General features: G+C 43.8%; 1 protein-coding gene across 1 annotated transcript; it reads right to left on the bottom strand.

The window, feature by feature from the left end:
• Positions 1-463: 463 nt before the first annotated feature.
• On the bottom strand, positions 464-12,018 carry LOC310705192 (collagenase 3-like). Its single transcript, XM_083499745.1, has 10 exons — positions 11,775-12,018; positions 11,353-11,594; positions 9,653-9,801; positions 9,425-9,550; positions 8,519-8,680; positions 7,631-7,748; positions 6,137-6,270; positions 5,564-5,723; positions 4,017-4,120; positions 464-1,103 (listed from the first exon to the last, which is right to left on the bottom strand). The coding sequence occupies exons 1-10, from the start codon at positions 11,985-11,987 to the stop codon at positions 1,003-1,005; spliced, it is 1,509 nt and encodes a 502-aa protein (XP_083355871.1). The 5' UTR covers positions 11,988-12,018; the 3' UTR covers positions 464-1,002.
• Positions 12,019-24,761: the final 12,743 nt, after the last annotated feature.

The raw sequence follows: 24,761 nt of genomic DNA, 5'->3' as shown, positions 1-24,761 counted from the left end.
AGCCTGGCCTGCTTCAAGATCTGTACTGGGAGGAAATGGTGCTTCTGTGGAGATCCACTCTTTATCAGGGCAAGACACCCAGAACCACCACCATCATCAGTCAAGTGTTGATGCCCTCAGCTGCACTGTAAGAACTGTAATGTGTACCTGAGCTTGCTCTTCCCTCCTCCCGCCCATTCCCTTTTCCTTGTGTGCTGTGTCTTTTTATATTTCGTAAGCTTGAGTCCAGGGACCATCTAAATACTGATTTTTGGCAAGCCGCTTTGAGAGCCTGTTTGACTTAAGGGCAGGATGCAAATGCCACAAATAAATAAACAAACAGCAAGTTGCTTGTTCACTTTGAGCTCTCGAGTAGTATAATTCTACAGGGCCAGTTTTTCGATCAGTACATAACTGGAATGTTGCCTGCTTCTTCTGTCATCTTTTATGAACTGTAATGTCCCACAAGAGATGAATGCTATCGTTGAAAAACATTTTTTATTTCAGTTCCAGACTGATGGACGCAGTGCTATACAGCCTCATATACACAAAACAAAGTCAAAGGAAGAATGGCAAAGAGCTTGTTCACAGAATCAAGCTGACTGGTTAAAACACACACACTCAAAGACTCTCACACTCACTAGGTGGATCTACACACAGGGGAAAAACCTACTATAAATAAGTCAGAAATTAGATTGTTATAACAAAAGGGGGAAAAAACCTATGGAAAATTGCGTAGAAAAAAATTTCTGCTCTCTGGCGCCATCTGGTGTTGCATGTTTATAATGCATTCAAATCATTGTTTTTTGACTAATGTAGCTGAGCCCACTCACCTTGGCCTGAAAAGCAATATGAGTGCCACACCCCATAGTCTCCTTTGACTGGACTTAACAGTCCAGGGGTCCTTTACCTTTACCTTACCGTACTCACTCTCTCACACACACACATATAAAACCAAACATCTGCAGTATAATTTTTCATGGAATGCATTTTCCCCACAGTTCAGAACCTGACCCAGAGCAATCAGCACCAGAAAATGGAGGTGGTGGTCAAGACCCGCATAATTCTTTCACTCCAGATGTTGAATTCGAACTGCAGCGGTCCATTGAAAAAATATATGTAACCTGCAGAGGAAGGAAACCATTCAGATAAGATTCCTGCTTCATGTTGCTGCTATTTCTTTTGGTTTATGTTACTTCTTTTTAAAAACAGTAAATAAAAAAGCATTCCCCGCCCCCCCCAGCCCCCGCTCACAAAGCAATTTGTTGATTAAGGCTGCACTCCGAGTCTCGGATTGAATTCACCCTGAGAGGCAAACTCCATCGTCTCTCTAGATGGATGCCAACAAACCCCACTGAATCGAATATGATTTACTTATGAGCAGACAAGTTGAGGATTACATTGTGAGGCAGGCATGTACAACTGTCTCACTTTACAGGGAGCAGTCCTGTTTGGAATACAATATTTTATTTGAAGATATCCTCTGTTTGAAGGGCTGTTGTGTTCAAGTTGGTTTTAATGACAAGGAACCCTTAGGAGAGAGAACGGCTGGTACCTTGATGTTGCCCATCAACACTTTTTTTGGCCATGCCCCACCTAAGCATCTCTAAAATCCTGATGCCCGCCCCCAGCGATATATAATTCTTATGATTCAGAAAGTGAAGCCTAAATGGCCATTCACTGTTAATAACTCATTATTGAATCCCACCCCCAAATCAAATTGCCCCCCTGTGGGGCGTGTTCCCCACATTGGAAAGGAAGGGCTTGGAGGGTTTCCTTTTACTATCAACCATCTATAGGAAGTTTATTTAATGCTCCCCTGCACTCCAGGAGCCACAAATGAAGACCCACTGTTATGTCCAAGATTAAATCGCTCAACTCCAATGAGTACAATGCATGCCTCACAAATAGATGCACTAGGCAGTAAAATGGGGGTGGGGGGTGAGGAGAGGGAGACCTGGGCACACCTGGCTTGCAGACTGAGCAGGCTCACAAGGCACCTGCTGACAGCAAGATGTCGTCGTCATAACTATTTCCAAATTTTAATATATACATATGCATTAACATATGTATGTTTTATTCAGCTCTATGCCCACTCTTGCCTTTTTGCAATCTAAGTGTCCGCAATAACACTTTGTGATGAAACTTCGGAGACCCCAAACTGGGTGCCAAGTGTAATGGCGCCCCCGCTGCCACTGCCACCCAAATGATTTTGGCAGCTGTAGTTTGTTAAGGACGCTGAGAGTTGCTGGGAGACCCCTGTTCCCCTCACAGAGTTACAGTTCTGAGAGAGGTTTAGCATTAAATCTCTCTTCACTGGGTGGCGGAAATGACTGGCAGAATCCGAGACCAGGGAGAAGAGTTGGTGGAAGAAGATTGGAGGAAATTTAAAACTTATTTGCAGAAGTACTGTAAAATTTTTGAATGCTGATGACATTGAAATGAATTGCAGGGGCTCTAGCAACAAGGTAAAATGTAAGATTGGATTAACAATAGATAAACTAATAGGACACGAATTTGCTGAATTAATTATTAAAAGGGATACAAGAATGGGAGACGTGAGGAAGTCAGGAAAATAAGTTAACTAAAGATGAAATTAAGAAAGAGGGAATTTTTGGTTTTTTTTTCTTTTTCTATATGTGTTTTTCTCTTTTTTTCTTTTTTCGTGTTTAAAGTGTGTATTTTTGTATTTTGTAACTTTGTATTTTCTCTGTCTTTGTATTTTTCTGAACTTTTTTATTGTTAAAACTTAATAAAATATTGATTAAAAAATAAATAAATCTCTCTTCACTGGGAACTCTGAGAATTGTAGCTCTGTGAGGGGAAATAGGGGTCTGCTCACAACTCTCAGCACCTTTAACAAAGTTCAGCTCCTGGAATAATTTTGGGGAAAGCATTTGTCCTTAAAGTGGTATTGTAGTACTTTAGAGGTATATGGAATATTGGATTTACGTGTAAGTTAAACAAGCTATAGCTTAGGGCCCTACTCTCTTGGGGCCCCCCCAAAAAAATTAAGGAAAAAACACCTGGATGTACATTTCCAAAATATAAGATAAAAAACAAATAAAATAAAACCTACATACAGCAACAGTGTTTTGTGCTTTATAGGCTCCTATGATGTAAGTAATGGGCCCCTCCTGCTAGCCTGCTCCCTAAAATATCACTGGTTTGCTCATTTCTATATATAGGGTGCCTATTAGGTCCATAAATTACCATATAGCATATATTCAACACCAAAAACAGTGACAATTGGTTGTTGACAAAGGACAGCTGGACATATAAAGGGCCCCATTACCTTCAGTAGCTTAGGGCCTCCTCAAACCTAAATCCGGCCCTGGGTATACGGTCTGAACTTCACCAATACTGAGCTGGATAGACCGATGGCCTGAATCTGCATGAAGCAGCTTCCTGTGATTCTTTAACTAGCTATCACTTTAATTTCCACAACCGCCCAGAGCAACCCTACGCAGTGGCGTAGCGTGGGGGGTGCAGGGGGGGCCGGCCGCACCAGGCGCAACATCTGGGGGTTAGGGTTAGGAGGCGCAAATCCACGGGTTAGGGGGCGCAAATTGCTTGCCTTGCCCCGGGTGCTGACAACCCACGCTACGCCACTGACCCTACGTCAGTACAGTCGTACCTTGGTTTTCGAACAGCTTAGTTCTCGAACATTTTGGCTCCCGAACATCGCAAACCCAGAAGTGACTGTTCCAATTTGCAAACTATTTTTGGAAGCCGAATATCCGACGGGGCTTCCGCGGCTTCTGATTGGCTGCGGGAGCTTCGTGCAGCCAATCAGAAGCCGTGCTTTGGTTTTCAAATGTTTTGGAAGTTGAATGGACTTCTGGAATGGATTCCATTCAACTTCCAAGGTACCACTATAATGAGAGGAATTAAAATGGTGGCTAGACAAAGCTGTCTGGCACGGTTTGGAGCACTGGGCCAGAAAAACCCCTGAAGCAGGCATCTGGAACAGGCCAATCTGGGACCCTGGTTTTTCACCCCAAAATGGCAGGTGTCAACACAAATAAAATGCATACCATTCTTCTCATAAGCTGCATCCACTCGGTGACCGATCCCAGGGAAATCCTCCTCAATATATCTAGGGTAGCCTTTCTCCATAACTTGGTTCTGTTCATCATAACTTCATTTGAGGGGGAAATAAAGTAAATAAGCAAGTGTTTTATTTATGTATAGCATTATGCATTGCAATTCTGTTCCAATTCAATGCAGCTGACGACAAAACACAAACGTAACAAGTCTAAAATCTAGACCAATAAATGATACCATAAAACTAAAAAGACAGGATACAAAAAGGGTCAGCATTTCTAGCAGCAACCTGTAAATTCTTGCTAGAACAGAAGCATATACTTAAAATGGCTGAGGGCACATCATCTATCTCTATACAATATTGAACATTAAATGGAGGGAAGTTCCTTGAAGCAGGTGCTGCTTTGCGAGAGAATTCTTCCCCACAACACCTCACACTCCAGAACAGGTAGGAGACACATGGCCAACCCCAGGGGTCTTCATCCTTGGGTTCCCAGGTGTTGCTGGACCAACTCCCATCATCCATGACCTGTGACTAAGTTGGCTGGAGATGATAGGAGTTGTGGTCAAACAACATCTGGGGACCCAAGGTTGAAGGACATTGTTCTGCCCTATTCAGAAATGTTACGTAGTGCGGATGCCAGAAGCTCAAGCTAGCTAGCATGTGCAATATCAAGGATGCGACTACTAATGGCACATTCCTACGTGGGGATAATTGTGTTAGTTTTCCTGACCATAATGCTAGGGCTTCAATTCTGGGTTCTGACGTTGCTTTTACACGGCACTACTTGCTGCGTTACGGATCGCGATCAATATACCTCCACGTCGTGCTAAATTTTAAATGCTGGGAAAGGACCATATGCCAGAATACTGCCCCCAATTTTGTCATGTGAAATTAAAATGAAAAACTACCGTTTTCTGGGTTAATGGGGATACAAACGGATTTCCCCCTAGAAGCAAATATCCTGGAAATGAGTGCTAAATGTCCACTAGGCTCTGCTAGTTTTTCAGAAGTGGCTTTTACCTAATGTGAAAAATCACATAAAATTTGGAAACATTGGGTAAGGAAATGCTGTGGAAGTGGAAAAAGTGTTCCCTCAGTGTGGGTCCTCCCTTGTTCGCCCATTGGTCTACCACAGCGCCAGACAATGTGATGCCTCCAATTACTGCTGGACTTCAACTCCCATCATCCCTTACCACGAACCATGCTGGCTTGGGCTCATGGGAGCTGGAGTCCAGCAACATATGGAGGGCACATGGTCAAACACATGAGTACATTGAAATGTAAGTCTATGGAATAGGCCTCATCAGCTTATCATTGTTGTGGGCTTTAAGAGTGACAGAATGCAGAAAATGTTGTTGAGTTAATACCATGGCCCCTGCCTCCATATTTCTAAATTTGGAGGAGCCAAACCAATGACAAAAAGTTGTTTGGTACTATATGCAAAACATGGTTCTTACATCATTGGAACAGTGGGAAAGAATGAGAGAGAAACTGGTGAAACTACTATGGGGAAGAAAAGAATTTTCAACATACCTCCAGTATTTTTCTCCAGCGAAAAAGAGAGTCTTGCCAGTGTCTTTGATGTGGACAGCAGCATCGACTCCCTTCACAGATCTTGGAAAGCCCAATTCATAAATCTTTTTAGGGTAGCCCTCTACTATGTCGTAGGCATTCAAAGCCCAAACTTTCTTCCCTGTGAATAAATATGAATTGGTGTATTAAGATTCAACCATGTGGTTGTCATATAGCCTTAGGCATGTTAATGCCTCACCGTCTGTTCCCCTTCTGTAAAAATTAGACTGAGGAGGATTTAATTCACTGGAATGAAGTTAGGATGGGTGGGATTGGTACACTCACACAATTATACAGCCTTGTCGGTGGCATTCCTTTCCGAGAAAACTTCTGGGGGCCCAAGTCAGAGGAGGAAAAAACAACAAATAGGCTTGTTTCTGCACAGACTCCCATGCCCCTCTCACTGAGGCTGCAAAGCAGGGGCAGTAAGGGGCATGGCCGGTGTGGGGGGGGGGAGAGGGTGTGGTTGGAGAGGGTGTGTGGTGTGAGAAGAGTCTTGAGGATCAGGCAGAGAGATTTCTGCAGAAGACCTACCCCTGAAAAGAAGCACATGGTCGTTGGTAGGATGCTCATAAGCCGCGTCAATCTTGCTTGGGATTTCTGGCCAAAACGACTTAATTTGTACCAAATCTGCCTCAACCATCTGAGGATGTAGGCGCCAGAAGAACCTATGATAGGAAGAGGGAAGTTCTAACATGGTAGGCTAGCATTTTTACTGAAGTGAAAGATATTGAATAGTCCTTAAAGTGCTCCAGAGATTAATTTGCTGGAGCCATTTCTCAGACAACACAAATAATATACAAATAGAATAGTTGACAAATAATTCTAAAGTCAGTCATTCAAGGTACAAAGCATGTTTCTTGCCCGGAAGCTATTCCCAAGAGCTTGTGTCAACAGATTCACTCATCAAGCTCATCTTCAGTGTTTTGGAGCAGGTCTTCACAACATTCCTTGTTGCAAAGTCATTTGTGAGGCACCAAGCCAAATGCAGCCCACTAATAAGGGCTCCCTCTGCACTATACACTTAAAGTAGTATCATAAAACGTTAAGCAGTCGTGGCTACCCAAAAAAAATCATGGGCACTGTTAAGGGCGGTTGTTAGGAGACCCTACTCATCTCATGGAGCTACTGTTCCCTGTGAAGAGGAATTGTTTGTTAAACCATTCTGGAAACTGTAGCTCTGTCAGGGGAATAGGGCCTCCTAATAAATCTCAGTACCACAGGAGAACCAGATTCATCCTATAAGAAGAGCCTGCTGGAACAGGCCAATGACCCATCTAGTTCAGCATTTTGCTCTCACAGTGGTCAACCACAGATGTCTCTGAGATGCCTCCAAGTAGGACTTAAGTGCAACAGTGCTCTCCTCACTTGTTTTCCCCAGCAACTGGCATACACTCTCTGGCAGTGGAGGTAGAGCACAGCCATCATGGCATCAGCACTGGGTAATGGGAGTACTTGGATATTAATGCTCTCCCTAGCCTTGCACCAACACCACCAGACTTTCCTCTTTTCCCAGCACTTATGTTGGTGCTTGGCTATTCAGTCGTAAGCTATTCACTGCAACATATTATACTGGTTTTCTAATGTGGCTTTGTATGTTCTCTCTCTCTCTCTCTATATATATATATATATTATTGAAAATTTTCAGTAGGGATTAAAGTGAAGAGAAATCAAAACAACAGAAAACAAAACAAAATCCAAACCAAAAATAAAATAAAATAGTGCTTGTATGTTGTCTCTTAACCTCACTGTGGTTGCCTTGCAGTGCTGTTATTCTCTTTTTATTTGTACAATGCCTACAGAACTGTCTGCAGTCATGGATATAATAGAATGAATAAATGACCCTTAAGATGAGAATTGGGTTGTTTTTGTTGTTTATACAAAGGTGGCCCTAATCAACGTTTGCAATATTGGAGGATGTGTGTGGCTGGCAGAGTGCATCTGACTGGGTGTACTTCAAGTTGCACAGGCCTGCTCTGTCCCTAGACAAAAAAGTTTATGGATGCACATATTTTGGTTGGGCCGCACCTGTCCTTGAAGATCACCATTTCTCCTCGAAGCTCCGTGATAGCATCTAGTGTCAAGTTTGCATCACATTTCTCAGGTGTTTTGGGGTGATCGGGATGGGGGTCGTGGTCTCCTGCACCTGTCCAGTAAAGTACATGTGTTATGCAGGAAACTATAAGCCTGTTGACTGTATTTAGTAACATAGAGCTGATCATTGGTTCATATAGCTTAGCATTTTCCACACCGATTGGCAGCAGCTTCCCAGGATTTCAGTCTCTCCCAGCTCTACCTGAATGAAATGAGGATTGAACCTGAGGCTTTCTGCAGAAGCTCTATCATTGAGCAATGGTCCTTCCTTTATTTTAACATCTGAACTTGTGCGCAGCATGGGACGCGGGTGGCGCTGTGGGTTAAACCACAGAGCCTAGGACTTGCCAATCAGAAGGTCGGTGGCTCAAATCTCCGCAACGGGATGAGCTCCCGTTGCTCAGTCCCAGCACCTGCCAACCTAGCAGTTCAAAAGCACGTCAAAGTGCAAGTAGATAAATAGGTACCGCTCTGGTGGGAAGGTAAACGGCGTTTCCATGCACTGCTCTGGTTTGCCAGAAGTGGCTTAGTCATGCTGGCCACATGACCCGGCACCCTCGGCCAGTAAAGCAAGATGAGCGCCGCAACCCCAGAGTCAGCCACGACTGGACCTAATGGTCAGGGGTCCCTTTACCTTTACTAATATATGGAATGCTTGTAGAAAATTGTGGTTTTATATGTGCAATGTAAAGTCATACAGTGACAGATCTCGCCGCATCAGGCTGGCGAACAGAAACAACAGGGAAATTTATTACTCATAACTTCCATTGCAGAATTATATGTACACATAAGGAGAAAACGGAGGGGGGGATGCAGGCATACCATATAGAATCTGGATCCCTTGTACGTCATCATCTGGAAGCAATAAGCCTTTATTTCCCGTGTATGTGTAAATTGGAAACATCAAAGCTCCTGGGTCTCTGGAATGCTCAAGTCCCAGCGAATGACCAAACTCGTGGGCAGCCACAAGAAACAAATTATATCCTAGAAAACAGCATGTGCATCTTGTTATGAAAGGTACAAAGCTTATATCACTAGGCTGCTGTAGCCTGATTCTTTTGTTTAATACCTCCTTTTGCAACGTATTAAAATATTACACCTGATATCATTCACTACTCTTTTCTTTGCATTACAGAGAGAACAGAAATAGTATCTGTCATCTGTTAATTAAACGACCAGTAAGGTAGCAGATCCCTGGTTTAGTCCAGGGTTGTGGAATCTGCATCCCTTCAGATGTTATAGGACTACAACTCCCAGAATCATGGGCATTGGCAAAAGTGGCTGAGGCTGATGCGAGCTGTAGTTCAACTGCAACATTTGGAGAGTCTCAAGTTTCCCAGCTCTGATTTGCCTCCCCCCCCCCTTTAGCCTTGGGTTGCAATCCTATGTATCTTTGCTTGGGAGTAAGTTCCACTGAATTCAGTGAAGCACACTTCCAAGTTAATATGGAAGCCTCGGAGTGCCTGTGTTGCTTAAGAAGGTATGGCACAGGCAATATGGGTAAGGAATGGCAAAAGAAGCAATATTCAAAACAACCTGTTCAGTCATTATTTGCTATTTGTGAAATTGTTAATTTGAATAATTATAAATCACGCAGCAAAATAAGGCAGGAGAATCTGCTTGCTAAGTAATTCACTGGTCAAACATTTCCTGGCTTCACAGTGGATGCTATTTAGAGCCAACAACCCACACAGTGGTAATAAAAATTATCTTCAAAGCATACGTTACCTTTAGAATCTGTTGACCACAGCTCGTCTTCATCAAAATGAGCATCTCCTCCAAAATTTGGCCCAGGAGGGAAAGCATGAGCTAATAACCCAGAAGGTCCATCAAAGGGATAGAAATCACCATGCTCTGTAAATATTTGAAACAGAAATGAACATTATCAGCATGCTTAATTGCCAATCAAGCAAACAAGTAACACAGCCATTAAGACAGCAATTTCACTCTAGTCACCTTTCCTTCCAAAAGAAATCATGATATCAGCAGTACCATTGCGAATTCTAGTAAAGTTGAGTGGCGTCACATCAGACCAGACCTTGAACGCTTTCCTGAATGCTCTGTCGACTTCAGACTTTTTCAGATCAGGGGTGTAATTTAGAATCCTAGGAGGAACACAACAACAAAAAATCCAAAGACCTTCAGATGGTTCTCTGCAAACTCAAAACATATTGAAAAACATCCCCTATCACAATATTTCAAATGTTACACATCTCTCTCCACTGCCAAATTAGCAAATATAGCAAGCATACAGATATATGCCCCTTTCCTGTTAGAGAATGTGTGGTTTTTATTGCTGAGTTATAATAAATTCACCTTCTGTTTTGGAAGTACTGATAAAGGACAATGACCGTGACACAACGATAGTGTCTCAAGCCTTTTGATTCCACTTAAACAGGGGCCCAATTCAAAATAGGTTTATTTCGACTTGTTTTAGAACGCAAGCATTTAGATGTGTAACTTTCATTCTATGTTAAGAAGGTAGGGTATTAAAAAATAAAAATAAGGCCAGACATATTGCTGATTCAGCTAGATATTTAAAACTTTACTTCCATTCCTGCTTTTATTAAATACATCTGAGCACCTCATTCACAAAAGGTACTGTGCTTCTCTTATCTGATTCCTCACCCGCTGTTTGGAAAAGGAAATTGTGTGGGGCAAATTAAATGAACTCAAAGCTTATAGGCTTTGATGATCTAGAGACGGTAAAACATGACATGAGGTTTCCAAACATTGCACATAACCTTCTTTCACATCTTGTTAGTCTGCAAAAACAGCACACCTGGTTGACTTCATGTCACAAAATACATGCTAAATGCCTAACCCTGCTGTAAAAAAATAAATAAATGTAGTGCATCTGGCTATAACCAGAAGGTTGGTGGTTCAAGTCCACGCAGGGTTGGCTGTGGGCAGGATTCCCAGACTGCAGGGGGTAGAACAGACAACCCTCTATGTTTCTGTGATTCCATGTTGCAAAGTGTCATGCTATTAAACATATTACAAAAATAAACCCTTTACGTACTGACTCAGCTGATTTCAATGGGCCTTACTTCCACATTAGTTTATATCCTGTTTAGGAGATTAGCTGTAGCCCCATGGTAGGCTAAAATCCAGGATAGGAAACCTGAGGCTCTGCAGGTAGCGTTGGACTACAATTCCCATCATCCCTGACTATGGGCCAGGCTGGCAGGGGCTGATGGGAGCCAGAGTTTACCGGCACCTTGAAGGTCACAGGTTCCCCATTCCTGCTATAAGTCTCCCATATCAGATCAGAATTAGCAAACCCCCCCCCCCGAGATCCTGCAGAGCACTCAGTGACGAGTGCGCCAAACCAAAGTCTCTAAAAAATACCATGGCAGAGGTTTGGAGTTTGGATTTGATATCCCACTTTATCACTACCTGAAGGAGTCTCAAAGCAGCTAACATTCTCCTTTCCCTTCCTCCCTCACAACAAACACTCTGTGAGGTGAGTGGGGCTGAGAGACTTCAGAGAAGTGTGACTGGCCCAAGGTCACCCAGCAGCTGCATGTGGAGGAGCGGAGAAGCGAACCCGGTTCCCCAGATTACGAGTCTATCGCTCTTAACCACTTGTGCCACATGAAGATACTGTCAAGCATCAGCGCAAATGGATCTGGACCCAGAGCCAGGGTCATTACCTGTATGTTATATTAGTGTGAGACCACTTCAGCTTTCGAGGGAAGAAGTTGTATTCCCCAATATCAGGAACGCCGCACCGTGGCTGTTGCATTAGTTCGTACGTCTCTTCGTTGAGCTTGCCCGTTACTTCCAGTCCAAAAAACGCCTGCATTTCTCGAAGTTTGGATGTGACTGTATCACCTGCCTTCCTCTGTATCCCAGCCGGGTTGGACTGGAGGTTGTAATGCCTCTTTAGATAGCGCTGGGAAGAAAGAGGGGGAGAGAGAACCGATTAGACTTCTAATTCACTGGTATTTATTAATTTTACAGACTCACATAAGGAAAAAGGACAAGCCTCTGCTCTGAAGAGCTCAGAATCTCAGTTTTAATAGAAGAGAAGACAACAGAGAGAACAGAGCCTATTCTAGGTCCTACACCATACCTCTGCTAACTCGAATTTCTCCCTTGTGAATTCATCGCTGTCGTCTTCGTCTGATATGGATATCGGCAGGGCCAAACACCATGATATGCCCAGCAAGAGAAAGAAGGCCGCTGCAGCGCTTGGATGCTTCATGATGAATGCCAAGGTTTTGGAGCTCTGATAGTTCAGCTTATAACGTGCTTTGGCTTTTATAGAGCTGCACTGATGATTCATTATCTCTCAGGGACAGGTTACAACTTCCGAGTGACTGTAAAATAAACATGCTTGCAAGACTCTTTCCCTGCTCTCCTCCTCCTCCTCCTCCTCCTCCACCACCACCACCACCACCTCCCTCCCAAGAAGTCTTTGTTTGAGGAATCTGTTGACCTACTGGTGGTGCAGAAACCATGACTTCACATAAACACAGTCTCAGCATATTCCCAGGTGCTGTGGGAAGAGTTGAGTGGGGCAAACGGCATTTTTGATTATGTTGCAGTAACTTTATTTGACCTGCCTTTCTCTCTCTCTCTCTCTCTCTCTCTTGAAACCATCCTTCTTCCCTTTTGTTTTCAATAGACAACTGCATTGCAAGCAATATGGGAGCCAGCAGCTTGGCTTAAAGGATTTTTCACCACATTTCTGACTTCCACATCTGTGCGCAGGGATTTTCTCGTGTGATCATAAACTCCAAATGCCCCTAGCCTCTGAGTCAGCACCGGTGGCCTTGCCTCAAAACGTATATTGTAGAGCTGGAAAACCTTTCAGAAAAGGGCAACCTATATAATCCAGGGGATGGAGCAGCTCCCCACTAGCAGGAAAAGTTGCAGTGTTTGGGACATTTTAGTTTAGAGAAAAGTGGCTTGACAGAAGCAGGGCTTTTTTCAATCAGAATTCACAGGAACTCGGTTCCAGCACCTCTCAGGCAGGTGCCATTGCCATTACAGTGGTAACTCGGGTTAAGTACTTAATTCGTTCTGGAGGTCCATACTTAACTGAAACTGTTCTTAACCTGAAGCACCACTTTAGCTAATGAGGCCTCCTGCTGCTGCCGCACCGCCGGAGCACGATTTCTGTTCTCATCCTGAAGCAAAGTTCTTAAGCTGAAGCACTATTTCTGGGTTAGCAGAGTCTTTAACCTGACGTGTATGTAACCTGAAGCGCATGTAACCTGAGGTACCACTGTATAAGAGAACAAGGGAGGTGTTCATGGTGAGTTCCGGCACCTCTTTTTCTAGAAAAATAGCACTGGATAAAAGGTAAAAGGTAAAGAACCCATGGATGATTAAGTCTAGTCAAAGGTGACTATGGGGTTGTGGCGCTGATCTCACTTTCAGGTCAAGGAAGCCGGTATCTGTCCACAGACAGCTTTCCAGGTCATGTGGTCAGCATGACTAAACTACGTCTGGCACAACAGGACACCATGACGGAAACCAGAGTGCATAGAAACGCTGTTTACTTTCCCGCCGCACCAGTACCTATTTATCTACTACTGGCATGCTTTCGAACTGCTAGGTTGGCAGGAGCTGGACCGAGCAACAGGAGCTCACCCCATCACGGGGATTCAAACCGCCAACCTTCCAATTGGCAAGCCCAAGAGTCACAGTGGTTTAGACCACAGCGCCACCTGCATCCCTTTTAGCACCGGATAGAAGTATAGAAATGGTAGAGAAAAGGTTCCTTTTCTCCCATAACATTAGAACTCTTGGACCTTCAATGTAGTTGAATGTTGGAAGACTCAAGACAGATAAAATAAAGGACTTCTTCACGTACCTTTATCTTCTGCCTTACAGTCAGAATAGCATTTTTACAAATTTATTTGTTTGTTTCACTGTTTTATTAATTGCACTTTTGGCTCCCATTCAAAAGTGGTGCTGGTTAAGCACCTTCAGGAGGCGGCAGAAGAGAGGGTGGTAGATTGGATCCTGAGGTTAGCGGCAGAAGAGAGCGTGGTAGGTTGGATCCTGAGCTTATTTCTGGGTTAGCGGAGTCTGTAACCTGAAGCGTATGTAACCTGAAGCGCTTGTAACCTGATGTACCACGGTATAAGAGAACAAGGGAGGTGTTCATGGTGAGTTCCAGCACCTCAGGAATAACCCAGCAGAAGAGAGGGTGGGTTGGATCCTGAGGCCCTTTCTTGAGCTATTACAAATTTAAGGCCTGCTAATGCCTAACAGCATGGGCTGATTTTGTGACTGCGCTATGGGAAAGTTTCCAAGATATCATGTGCTTGTGTGTGTGCTTCAAGTTATTTTGTTTGAGTTCCCTTGTGTTAGCTATTTTCTTTTACAAAACTGTGCTCCTTTTGAGGAAGAGCAATGCAAAAGTGAAATTAATAAATAAACTAAATGAATAAACCTGTAAAAATGTTGTTTTGACTATAAGTCAGAAGATGAACCAAATTTAATGCTTCTTCCCATAATACTTTGAATGTTTGTGTGTGTGGCCTTTTTTTGCATACAAAACTTCCAATGCAGTGAAAATAGTCACTTCTGTTCAATGATGTTCTTTTGAATATTAAGATTTCCTATCAAAGGCTGAACCTGTTGGTCTGTGCATATTACATCAAGATTGTTTTTATTACTTCCCGACTTTGTCCATTATTCCCCATTTAGTCACTGAGTATTTTGCTGCCCACTATACATCCAGACTGTTGACAAAACCATAGTCAGACAGGAAACAGTAGTGGTTAAACTTCAACCAACTTTTTGGATAATAACAGCCTTATATCAAGCCGTGCCAAAAGAGCAAAAACAATGGAAGGGGAATAGAATTAATCAACAGGTTAATTTTCTAGTTTCGTTCAGTATTACATATAGCAGTTATACAGGGAAATCACCCATCAAATCATGAATTTCCCCTCCATGTGTTTGCAGAGGGAAGGAATTTGGACAATATAGGAGATTTACAGATTGGTTGTGCGCTCACTCCCTCTTTTATCACTCCACATTTGCTTGAGTCATAGGTGTTTATATTTATTCATTACACTACATTAACCTTTGGTGGGGTCCGCCTTTCCGTAAGCTAATGGGAAGCAGTTGTATCAGGCTGCAGGTTTCAGAAGGAGTATCATTTTCCTGTCTCCAATCGCAATCTCTGTGTGGGTTTTGTACTGCATTTTTGGGGTATTGCTGTGGAGTTATTTCTGTACGTGCAGTCAGAAAACCTGCTCAAGGCAGTCCCCATGAATCACAGAATTGTAGCGTTGGAAGGGACAATGAGGGGCTTCTAGTCCAGCCCTCTGCAATACAGGAATCTTTTGCCCAACATGGGACTTGAACCCCCAACCCTAAGATTAAGAGCCTCAGGGTTATCCCAGTTTGTTTTAACATTGCCAAAGAGCAAGTCTGCACGCAAATAAACAACTGGACACGGCACCATTTTCAGGGCCGGCCGGCCCATGAGGCAGCAACTGCCTCAGGTGCAGAACCCCAAGAGGTGGCATCCAAGTGGGTGTCCCAGCCTGCCACTGCCAGAGAAGAAGAAGAAGAGTTTGGATTTGATATTCTGCTTTATCACTACCCGAAGGAGTCTCAAAGTGGCTAACAATCTCCTTTCCCTTCCTCCCCCACAACAAACACTCTGTGAGGTGAGTGGGGCTGAGAGACTTCAGAGAAGTGTGACTAGCCCAAGGTCACCCAGCAGCTGCATGTGGAGGAGCGGAGATGCGAACCCGGTTCACCAGATTACGAGTCCACCGCTCTTAACCACTACACCACACTGGCTCTCTTGTGAGATCTCACCAAAATCTCATGAAAGCTTGTGTGCTCCACGAGGCCTCCTAAAAGCTTCATGAGCTCTTGCAAGATCTCACTGGAACTCGCTGCCACCGTTGCTGCTTTGTGGGTACCACCATATGCCCTAGGTAAGGGAGGCTTCAGTGGTGGGGTGGTGGCAGCAGGGTAGAACCTTTCTGCTTTGCCTCAGGTAGCAAAATAGGAAGCACTGCTCCTGACCATTTGGACCACTGTGCTGTATATCTGCAAAGCAATTCTTCATCCATTGTCATGTACTTTTGGTACAAGTAGTCCTGCAGCAATTACATACCAAGATGGCCCATATCACTCGTTTACCTAAGCTAGGGTGGCTGTGTTTCCTGCTTTACAGAGGACAGTCTTCCCACCAATTTAAGTCCAGTATAAAGTTAAAGTTCTCCAAAAAGAATTGGACAAATTCATGGGGAAGGCAATCAATGGCTACTAGCCATGATGACTCTATCTCCACAGGAGGAGGCAGCAATGCTTCTGAATGGGTAAAGGTAAAGGATGCCTGGATGGTTAAGTCCAGTCAAAGGCGACTATGGGGTTGCAGTGCTCATCTCATTTTCAGGCCGAGGGAGCTGGCGTTTGTCCACAGACAGCTTTCTGGGTCATGTGGCCAGCATGACTAAACCACTTCTGGTGCAACAGGACACCGTGACAGAAACCAGAGCACACAGAAACACTGTTTATATTCCCGCTGCAGTGGTACCTATTTATCTACTTGCGCTGGCATGCTTTCAAACTGCTAGGTTGGCAGGAGCTGGGACAGAGCAACGGGAGCTCGGATTTGAACCACCGATCAGCAAGCCCAATAGTCTCAGTGGTTTAGACCACAGCGCCACCAACATCCCGCTTCTGAATACCACTTGTTGAAAACCATGGGAAGAGAGGGTTCCCTTGCGCTCATGTTCTGCTCCTTGGTTTCCCACAGGCAGCTGGTTGACCACTTCTTGCGTTCCCTACTATGATGAGATCTATTGCATTTCCATTTAATTTGTAGTCATTATTTCTAAACTTGCATTTATACATATAAGTTATCATATGAAATTTTAATGCAGTTCGTCTTCTTCTTTTTAGTGATGTGTTAAGTGAATAGGCTAGCCTAACCTAAGGCTGTTTTGGGGTCAACCCACATATCAATGCTTTTTTTGGATCATGTCTGTTGGAACTCAGAGATGGAGCTTCAGTATGCATTAAGTATATTTCTTGTCTGTATACTACACACTGGGTCTTTCTAAACTGGTTAACATTACCCTGGGTGAAAAAGAAAGCCACACATCTTACATTACGAAAAACTGGAAGTTCCCAAAATCTGGGTAAGCAAAATATTGATGCAGCTGTAGTATTTGGAACATGTATGCGGTCAGCTGGATTGATGGGAAATATCTGAGAGAAGGGGGAAGAGAGCATTTTTCCAGAGGGAAAACAAATCACTGGGCACTACTCAATGTTTTGTCCCCAAAAGAGGTCCATGAGAGGATGGTGGAAAGGAGGGAAATCCTAAGCTGCTGTATTAGTGCTAGTTATTAAAAGAAAAAAAGTCAGATCCAAAAAGTAATTACAAAATTCCCACAAGGAACTATCACCTGTACCACATTTGAGCTGATTGAAACAGGCATTTAGAAATGATGTATTGATGAACAGTTGGAGGAGTTGGCTATGATTAGCCTGGAAAAGAGAAGACTGGGATGAGATAGGAGAGCCATCTTCGGATATCTCAAGGGCTATCCCATGAAAGAGGGAACAAGCTTGTTTTCTCCTCCTCTGGAGGGGTAGGACTCAAACCTATGGCTCCAAGTTACAAGAAGGGTGATGCTAGCTAAACATCAGGAAGAATGTTTTGACAGTAAGAGCTGTCCAGCAGTGGAATGGACTTCCTCAGTAGGTTGTAGAACCTGAATCCATGGGTCCAAGTTACAAGAAAGGAGATTCTAAATATTATGAAGAACATTCTGACGTGAAGAGCTGTGCAGCAGTAAAACAGTCTCCATCGGGAGGCTGTGGACTCTCCTTCCTTGGAGGTTTTCAAGCAAAGGTTGGATGGCCATCTGTCCTGAATGCTTTAGCTGAGATTCCTGCATTGCAGGGGGTTGGACTGGATGACCCCCGGGTCCCTTCCAAGTCTACAATTCCATGATTCTATGCTGGTATCTGGTTGGAGAAAATACAATGGAAGCCACCTTCTTTGTATATGTCTAGGCCTCGGGTCAGCAACCTTTTTCAGCTGTGGGCCAGTCCACCATCCCTCAGACCATGTGGTGGACCAGACTATATATATTTTTTTTGGGGGGGGGGAGAGAACGAATTCCTATGCCCCACAAATAACCCAGAGATGCATTTTAAATAAAAGCACACATTCTACTCATGTAAAAACACGCTGATTCCCGGACCGTCCGCAGCCCGGCTTGAAAAGGCGATTGGGACACATCTGGCCCCCGGGCCTTACGTTGCCTACCCCTGGTCTAGGCCCTGGGGTAGTGTCCCTGCAGCTGCTCTAAGAACTTCTGAAAATGACTCTGTCTTGCTGAGAGAGAAAAAAAGTAGAGTTGATACTTCAAAGCAGATGGTCATGATGCAAAGTTGGAAGAAAGGAAGAAGACTGGTCAGCCTTAGGTTAAAGAAGTCTGGGACAGATATGTATTGCCAAAGATCCAGGCAGAGATCTGAGCTCCATGTTAGCCACACAATCATGAGTAACGCGGTGCTGTGCTGCAATGGTGTAAATATGATGCTCTGTCATGGCAGAGAAACCACATTTGGGTGGCTTGTTATACTCTGGTTTTGAAAGCGCTTATGGCAAAATGGTCATTTCGTTTTACTGCAGTTCACACACGACTACAGATTAAAGAAACCACATCCTTTAATCTTCCAGTTATTTGAGATAGGGGAGAAATCCGGTTCAGTTCACATTTTAATGTGAAACGGCCTTATGCACAGTTCCTGAAACAAGGTGTGAACCAAAACACAGCTATCCTTTGAAATTCACTCTTTGAATTTTGGGGTGCAGTTCTCCAAGCAAATAAGGGGCACAAAATGCATACATTAAGGCATTATGTTAGGGGAAATTGCTTGCAAAAATGTTAGGGGGAATTGCATTTTTAAAAGAGTATAAGGAGAAATATCCACTAAAATGCTGCTGAATTTTAATATGGAGTTTTTTAAAAAATAGTGCAAGTTGATGTGGAAATGTAAGTTGGAAAAATGAAAAACAGAGAAACTTGGCATGACTGCCATTCACAAAGCACAAGGGAAATGTTTTGATGCCCTCTTATAATACTAGAACAAAGCTGAATTCGAGACAGATTTCAGGTTAGGAGAAATCTCTGTACGTCTTAGCTTTTTGACTCATTTGTTGCTATTTCTTGACAGAATATATATGCCAAGAAAGACATATTAGGATTATGACCATCTTTATGTGATTTATTGCTATGCAGTATGGTACAACAAATCCTTTACTGTCTAGGAGGCGAATGGATTTGCCTTGCCCCATCCAGGTGTATGGTTGAGTGATGAGATAGCAAAGAGGACAGTTTGAATCTGGGTTTAGGACAGATGATGAACTTCTTGGAGTGCTTTGTGAAACTATTTTTTACAATAAACGATTCCGATTTGTGTGGGCAACTCATAACCTGGTGAGAGAAAAGGCCTGAAATTGAGTAGTTAAATCTCCCTAAGTCAAAATAGACATGACGTTTAAAAATGTCACATAAACAACATGCACGTAAGGTAAGATATTTTCCTTGAAGCTCGGTTTTCCAAAAGTATCTTGCTGTAGTGTCAGCAACTGGCTTGAACAATAATCTCTTAACCACAGGCATGGGGTTTTTTTTGTTAAACAATGTGATATAATGCCTAGACCTGGAAAAAGAATGTGCTGTTTGCTTGCAGATAAGAGATGAATCAAGCTACATGTCTTATATAAAATTGTCCATACAATTTGATCAACCACAAGCATTTCCCAAACATGCAGCATTAGATCTCCATGATCTATTGCAGGGGTCAGCAAACGTTTTCAGCAGGGGGCCGGTCCACTGCCCCTCAGACCTTGTGGGGGGCCGGAGTATATTTTGAAGGGGGGAAATGAACAAATTCCTATGCCGCACAAATAACCCAAAGATGCTTTTTAAATAAAAGGACACATTCTACTCATGTAAATACATGCTGATTCCCGGACCATCCACAGGCTGGATTTAGAAGGCAGTTGGCCCCTGGGCCTTAGTTTGCCTACCCATGATCTATTGCATAAGCCTAACCCAAACACCAGGGATGGCCCAATACATTTTGGCACCTAAAGTGGACATCAAAATGGCATCCCCCTTCCTACCAGGGAAGAAGGGGCAAGGGAAGCGACATTAGGAACAAGGGGGGGGGGGGAAGAAATATGGACATCAGGATCTGTTACCCTGGTGGATTCTGCCGCCTGAGGCAGCCACCTCACCTTGCCTCTTGGCTGGACTGGTCCTGCCAAACACTCTGTTCGTCCAGAGGCTCTACTCTGTATTCCCTTTCAGCCACGGCACCCCAGAGAGGCTCACCTGGCACCAATTCTGATGTCACCCTAAAGGTAAAGGTAAAGGGACCCCTGACCATTAGGTCCAGTCACGGACCACTCTGGGATTGCGGCGCTCATCTCGCTTTATTGTCCAAGGGAGCCGGCATACAGCTTCCGGGTCATGTGGCCAGCATGACTAAGCCGCTTCTGGTGAACCAGAGCAGCGCACGGAAACGCCGTTTACCTTCCCGCCAGAGTGGTACCTATTTATCTACTTTGACGTGCTTTTGAACTGCTAGGTTGGCAGGAGCAGGGACCGAGCAACGGGAGCTCACCCCGTCGCGGGGATTCGAACCACCGACCTTCTGATCAGCAAGTCCTGATCAGCGCCACCCGTGTCCCTTGATGTCACCCTAGTGCAAGGTAAAGAGGAGCTTGTATCTCACCCGACATTCAGCATGTTATGCCAATTGGTTTTAACGCTACTTTCAATTTAACATTTATTTTAATGCTGTTGCTTTTGCACTGCTTTCTGTTTTAAATCATTGTTTTGTTTTATTTCAACTCTATATGCCACCCTAATAGTTATTTTTTTCTAAATCATGTTGTAAAAATCTTTCAAACAAATTAAAATATGATTTCCTTCCCAATGAAACTGCTACCGAGACCTAAAACCAAAGCTTTGTGAGGTACCCAGTTCAGCACCATGGCCATTATTTTATTTTCACTTATGCTGACCTAGCGTTCATTACATCTAATCTCTTGCGAACTGATAAGGCAGTACTACAAGGAAACCTGAGTCATGTAAGATCTTGAATCAAGTCAGACCATGCTCGGCTAATCTTGTCAAACAACAGGAAGTCCAATGGAACCTGAAACTCCCTCTTCTAATATTCCCCTGAGGGGGAAAAGAAGTGTGCGAGATACCTCTCCCACGTGGTCATTTATCTGTGATTCACCACTGGGCTTTCCACAGCTAAAAATAACTCAGTGATGGCACCAAAACCAAAACTTTTGAACTAAACCAAAACCACCCCCACCCCAACCTGTACCACCCCCACCCCAACCTGGTGTGTTGGGAGAGAAGCCATTTAATGCTGCTCCATTGCACCAAGCTGCCCCATCTCAAAATAGATGCAAACATTTCGTCATTAAAAAAAAAGATTTATGATTTTCAAGTTTATACATTTCAATAATTTTACAGTCATTTTAACATTTTGAAACTTGACTTCCTTCCCCCTCTTTCTGCAGTTCCTTAAATTTATTTTAAACATCTTCTGCATATCTAAATCAACTTAATTTATTCATTTATTCATCTACTTTAAATATATATACTCTTACGTAATTGCTGGTTATTACAATAATCCAGCCAATATTCTTATCTGTTTACAATTTATCTGTAATGACTTCTTAAAACGGGGGGCGCCCTTTGCGTGGACGCGCGCAGCCCTAGATCTGGAGCGGCCCCATCAGCATAGGCTTGGCTTTGCCTTCCCTCAGGTGGGATACCTGGAGGTCCCCGCCTACCTCAGTCAGTTGTCCAATCCCACCTGGGGGAAGTGTTGCCAAGGAGACCAGGCCAGGTAGGGGGAGGGATTACCTGCCCACACAATAGAGGGAGGATCTTACCTGGGAATCCTCACTTGGCTCCAGAGCTTCTCCCACCCTACCCACCCTCAGTTAATGTCTTATTTTGCAGGTTAACTTTTCTTCATAGGTTTTGCAGGTTAACTTTTCTTCACAGGTATGCGGGTGCTGCTACGATAAGGTCGCTGTCAAAGGGCCGGAAAGGAATTTCCCTGCATTGGCACGTTTTGCCTTTCCCGTAGCAAAACGTCACAACTTTGGCGGTATCAGGCCTTGGGCGGAATCCTTTAGTCCATCTTCCTCTTTGCGGCGGCGATACCAGGGTTCCCCGTTAAAGGGGTTTCTGAAGGAAGGCTTTGACCGTACGCCAAAAGGTCGTCATTGCTCTCCCCTGCGGCAGCGGCGTAACGGGGGCGGCAATCTCTGCTTGAACATATGTTCTCCAGAGCCGTCCCATCCCCCCCCACACACTGGATAACCCTGATGCTCCCTAGGTCCCCGGCTGGGGACTGGGGAGAGAGAACGCCCAATGCCTCAGCCAAGGTCTACCCACATTTGAAATTTAATAAAGTTGTGGCCAATTTAATCCCATAGCACATGACGCAGGGACCGCTTGGGATCTGGGGACTCCGCCTGTCCACGCAAATATTCAGTAAACCATTTCCATTCTTTTATAAAAAGTTTGTTATCTTGATGTCTTATTTTTCCGCTAAGTTTCGCCATTTCTGCATATTCTATAAGTTTTTGTATCCATTCTTCCTTTGCTGGGACTTCTTTCCATTTTTGGGCAAGCAACTTTCTTGCCACTGTAGTTGCATACATGAATAAGTTTCTATACAATTTAGGAAGTTCTGTCCCTGTAATTCCCAAAAGAAAAGCTTCTGGTTTTTTGGTTTTTTTACAAACTTTATTTTAAACATCCTTTTCAATTCATTATATATCATTTCCCAGTAAGCTTTATTCTTACTACAAGACCACCACATATGATAAAAAGAACCTTCTTTCTCTTTACATTTCCAACACTTACTTGATTTAGATTTATACATTTTTGCCAAATTGCTTGGTGTTAGATACCATTGATATATCATTTTCATATAATTTTTCTTAGTCCATAACATGCTGTAAAATTTGAATCCATTATTCCACAATCATTCTGAAGCTTCCATGTCGATATTATGACCAATATCTATTGCCCAATGTATCGTTGAGGATTTTACTTGTTCATCCTTTGTCTCCCATTCCAATAATATTTTATACATTTTAGCCAACACTTCTACATTAAATTCCAACAGATCTTTCTCCAGTTGTGATATTTGTTCCCCAAACCTATGGAGGCAAACATTTTGTCACAGCTGGCCCTACCATTAGACAGAGGGAGGCAGCTGCTTCAGGTGTCAAATTATGATGGCTGATGGGTTGTGGAAATGGCCTCAGCCCTCCAGCCATTCTTGCTGTTGAAAGACTATAGTGTGTGTACCTCCCTAAGGTAGTTTTCTGCAGACCACTGACAGTGGCAGACTTTGGGCTTTCAAATTTCAGGGGCACCCTGTGTGATGCTAAAATTCTTATTTAGGGGGGGTGCCTCTCTCGCTCCATTCTACCTCATTATGAGTGTGTCGCCCTCTGCAGCACCAGCGTCCAGTGTGGCTGAACCATTCACACTACCCTGAAGTTGCCTCTGTGACTGTTCCCAGTGAACCAATGAACTATTAAGGCAGCTTCCTCCTGGCCTATCAAGCAAGCCAAGCAGCTCTAATCAATCTCATCTTAAAGGTAAAGGGACCCCTGACTGTTAGGTCCAGTCATGGACCATTCTGGGTTTGCGGCACTCATCTCACTTTACTAGCCGAGGGAGCTGGCGTACAGCTTCCGGGTCATGTGGCCAGCATGACTAAGCCGCTTCTGGCAAACCAGAGCAGCGTACAGAAACGCCGTTTACCTTCCCGCCGGAGTGGTACCTATTTATCTACTTGCACTTTGACATGCTTTCGAACTGCTAGGTTGGCAGCAGCAGGGACCGAGCAACGGGAGCTCACCCCATCGCAGGGATTCGAACCGCGACCTTCTGATTGGCAAGCCCTAGGCTCTGTGGTTTAACCCACAGCGCCACCCACGTCCCATAATCTCGTCTTAATAAGATGCCCACAAATCTCTCCATCCCATCGATCAGAATCATTGCTTCAGGGGTCAAGTCTGGCTTCAGGGATCACCAGCCAGCCATCTCTGGCCTGTGGCAAGCGTAGCTGATAAAAATCACTGCTTCCCAGCAGAGATGGCCTATGTAGGTCACACACCATCACCTATGTCGAGAAGGCAAGGATGGTCAAGGAACAAGGTCATGCTCTGAGCAAGAGCTGAATGCCAAGCCTCAGCTGTTTTCGTTTCTTCCTGAAAGGCTGCTTTGTGGGGCAGTGGCTTGTCTACTGTCACACCACAGCCTTTAAATAGAATGCATACCTGTCTCCTTATTGACTCTGCTGCTATTTATGCTGGGCTCTTCTTACCACTCATACTTGTAGGAGAGGACAACTCTGGAATGTTTAAATTCCAATGAATAAATAAAATTGCAAAATGTGGAGATGTGCAAAATCTGAAGGATAAATACATTCCAATCCACTCATTAGTCTGGGAGGGATGAGTCAGGTCAGTTCCCATCTCAATTTACAAATTCCTCAAGTATCCCCGGTGCAGGGTTCAAAATTAGCAGGGAATCAGACGCCTTTTGCCCCTAAAGATTCTCCATTTGCAAGCACCTGCAAAAGTCTGGGTGCCATTTTTTTGTGCCTGGCTGACACTGAAGGATTACTGAAATGTATGTGCTTTGAAGCCTCAGAGAATATCTTAAGGACAGACAACATGTTAAGGAGTGCAACAATAAAGAGTGTTTCGAAAACTGAAGTATGGTACCAAGATTTTTATTGTCAACACCAAATTAAACTTGTATTAACAATTTCTGCTTAAAAAATGTGATATTAACTATGTGTGATTTATGTGATATGCATATTAATTCATGCATATCAAAATAATAAATAAAAAGTGTCACCGACCCCCCCCCCCCAGTGGAGCCTAGACATTCTGTTTTGGCACCCACAACCAGAAGCTATTTGCCTCCTAGTTTTTCTATCCCAGTTTTTAACACTGCCCTGGTGTGAGGTTAAAACACTCCTGTCC

Source organism: Podarcis liolepis, assembly GCF_965112155.1.
Source record: "Podarcis liolepis genome assembly, chromosome: 4".
NCBI lineage: Eukaryota > Metazoa > Chordata > Lepidosauria > Squamata > Lacertidae > Podarcis > Podarcis liolepis.
This window is presented reverse-complemented; position numbering and strand designations above follow the sequence as displayed.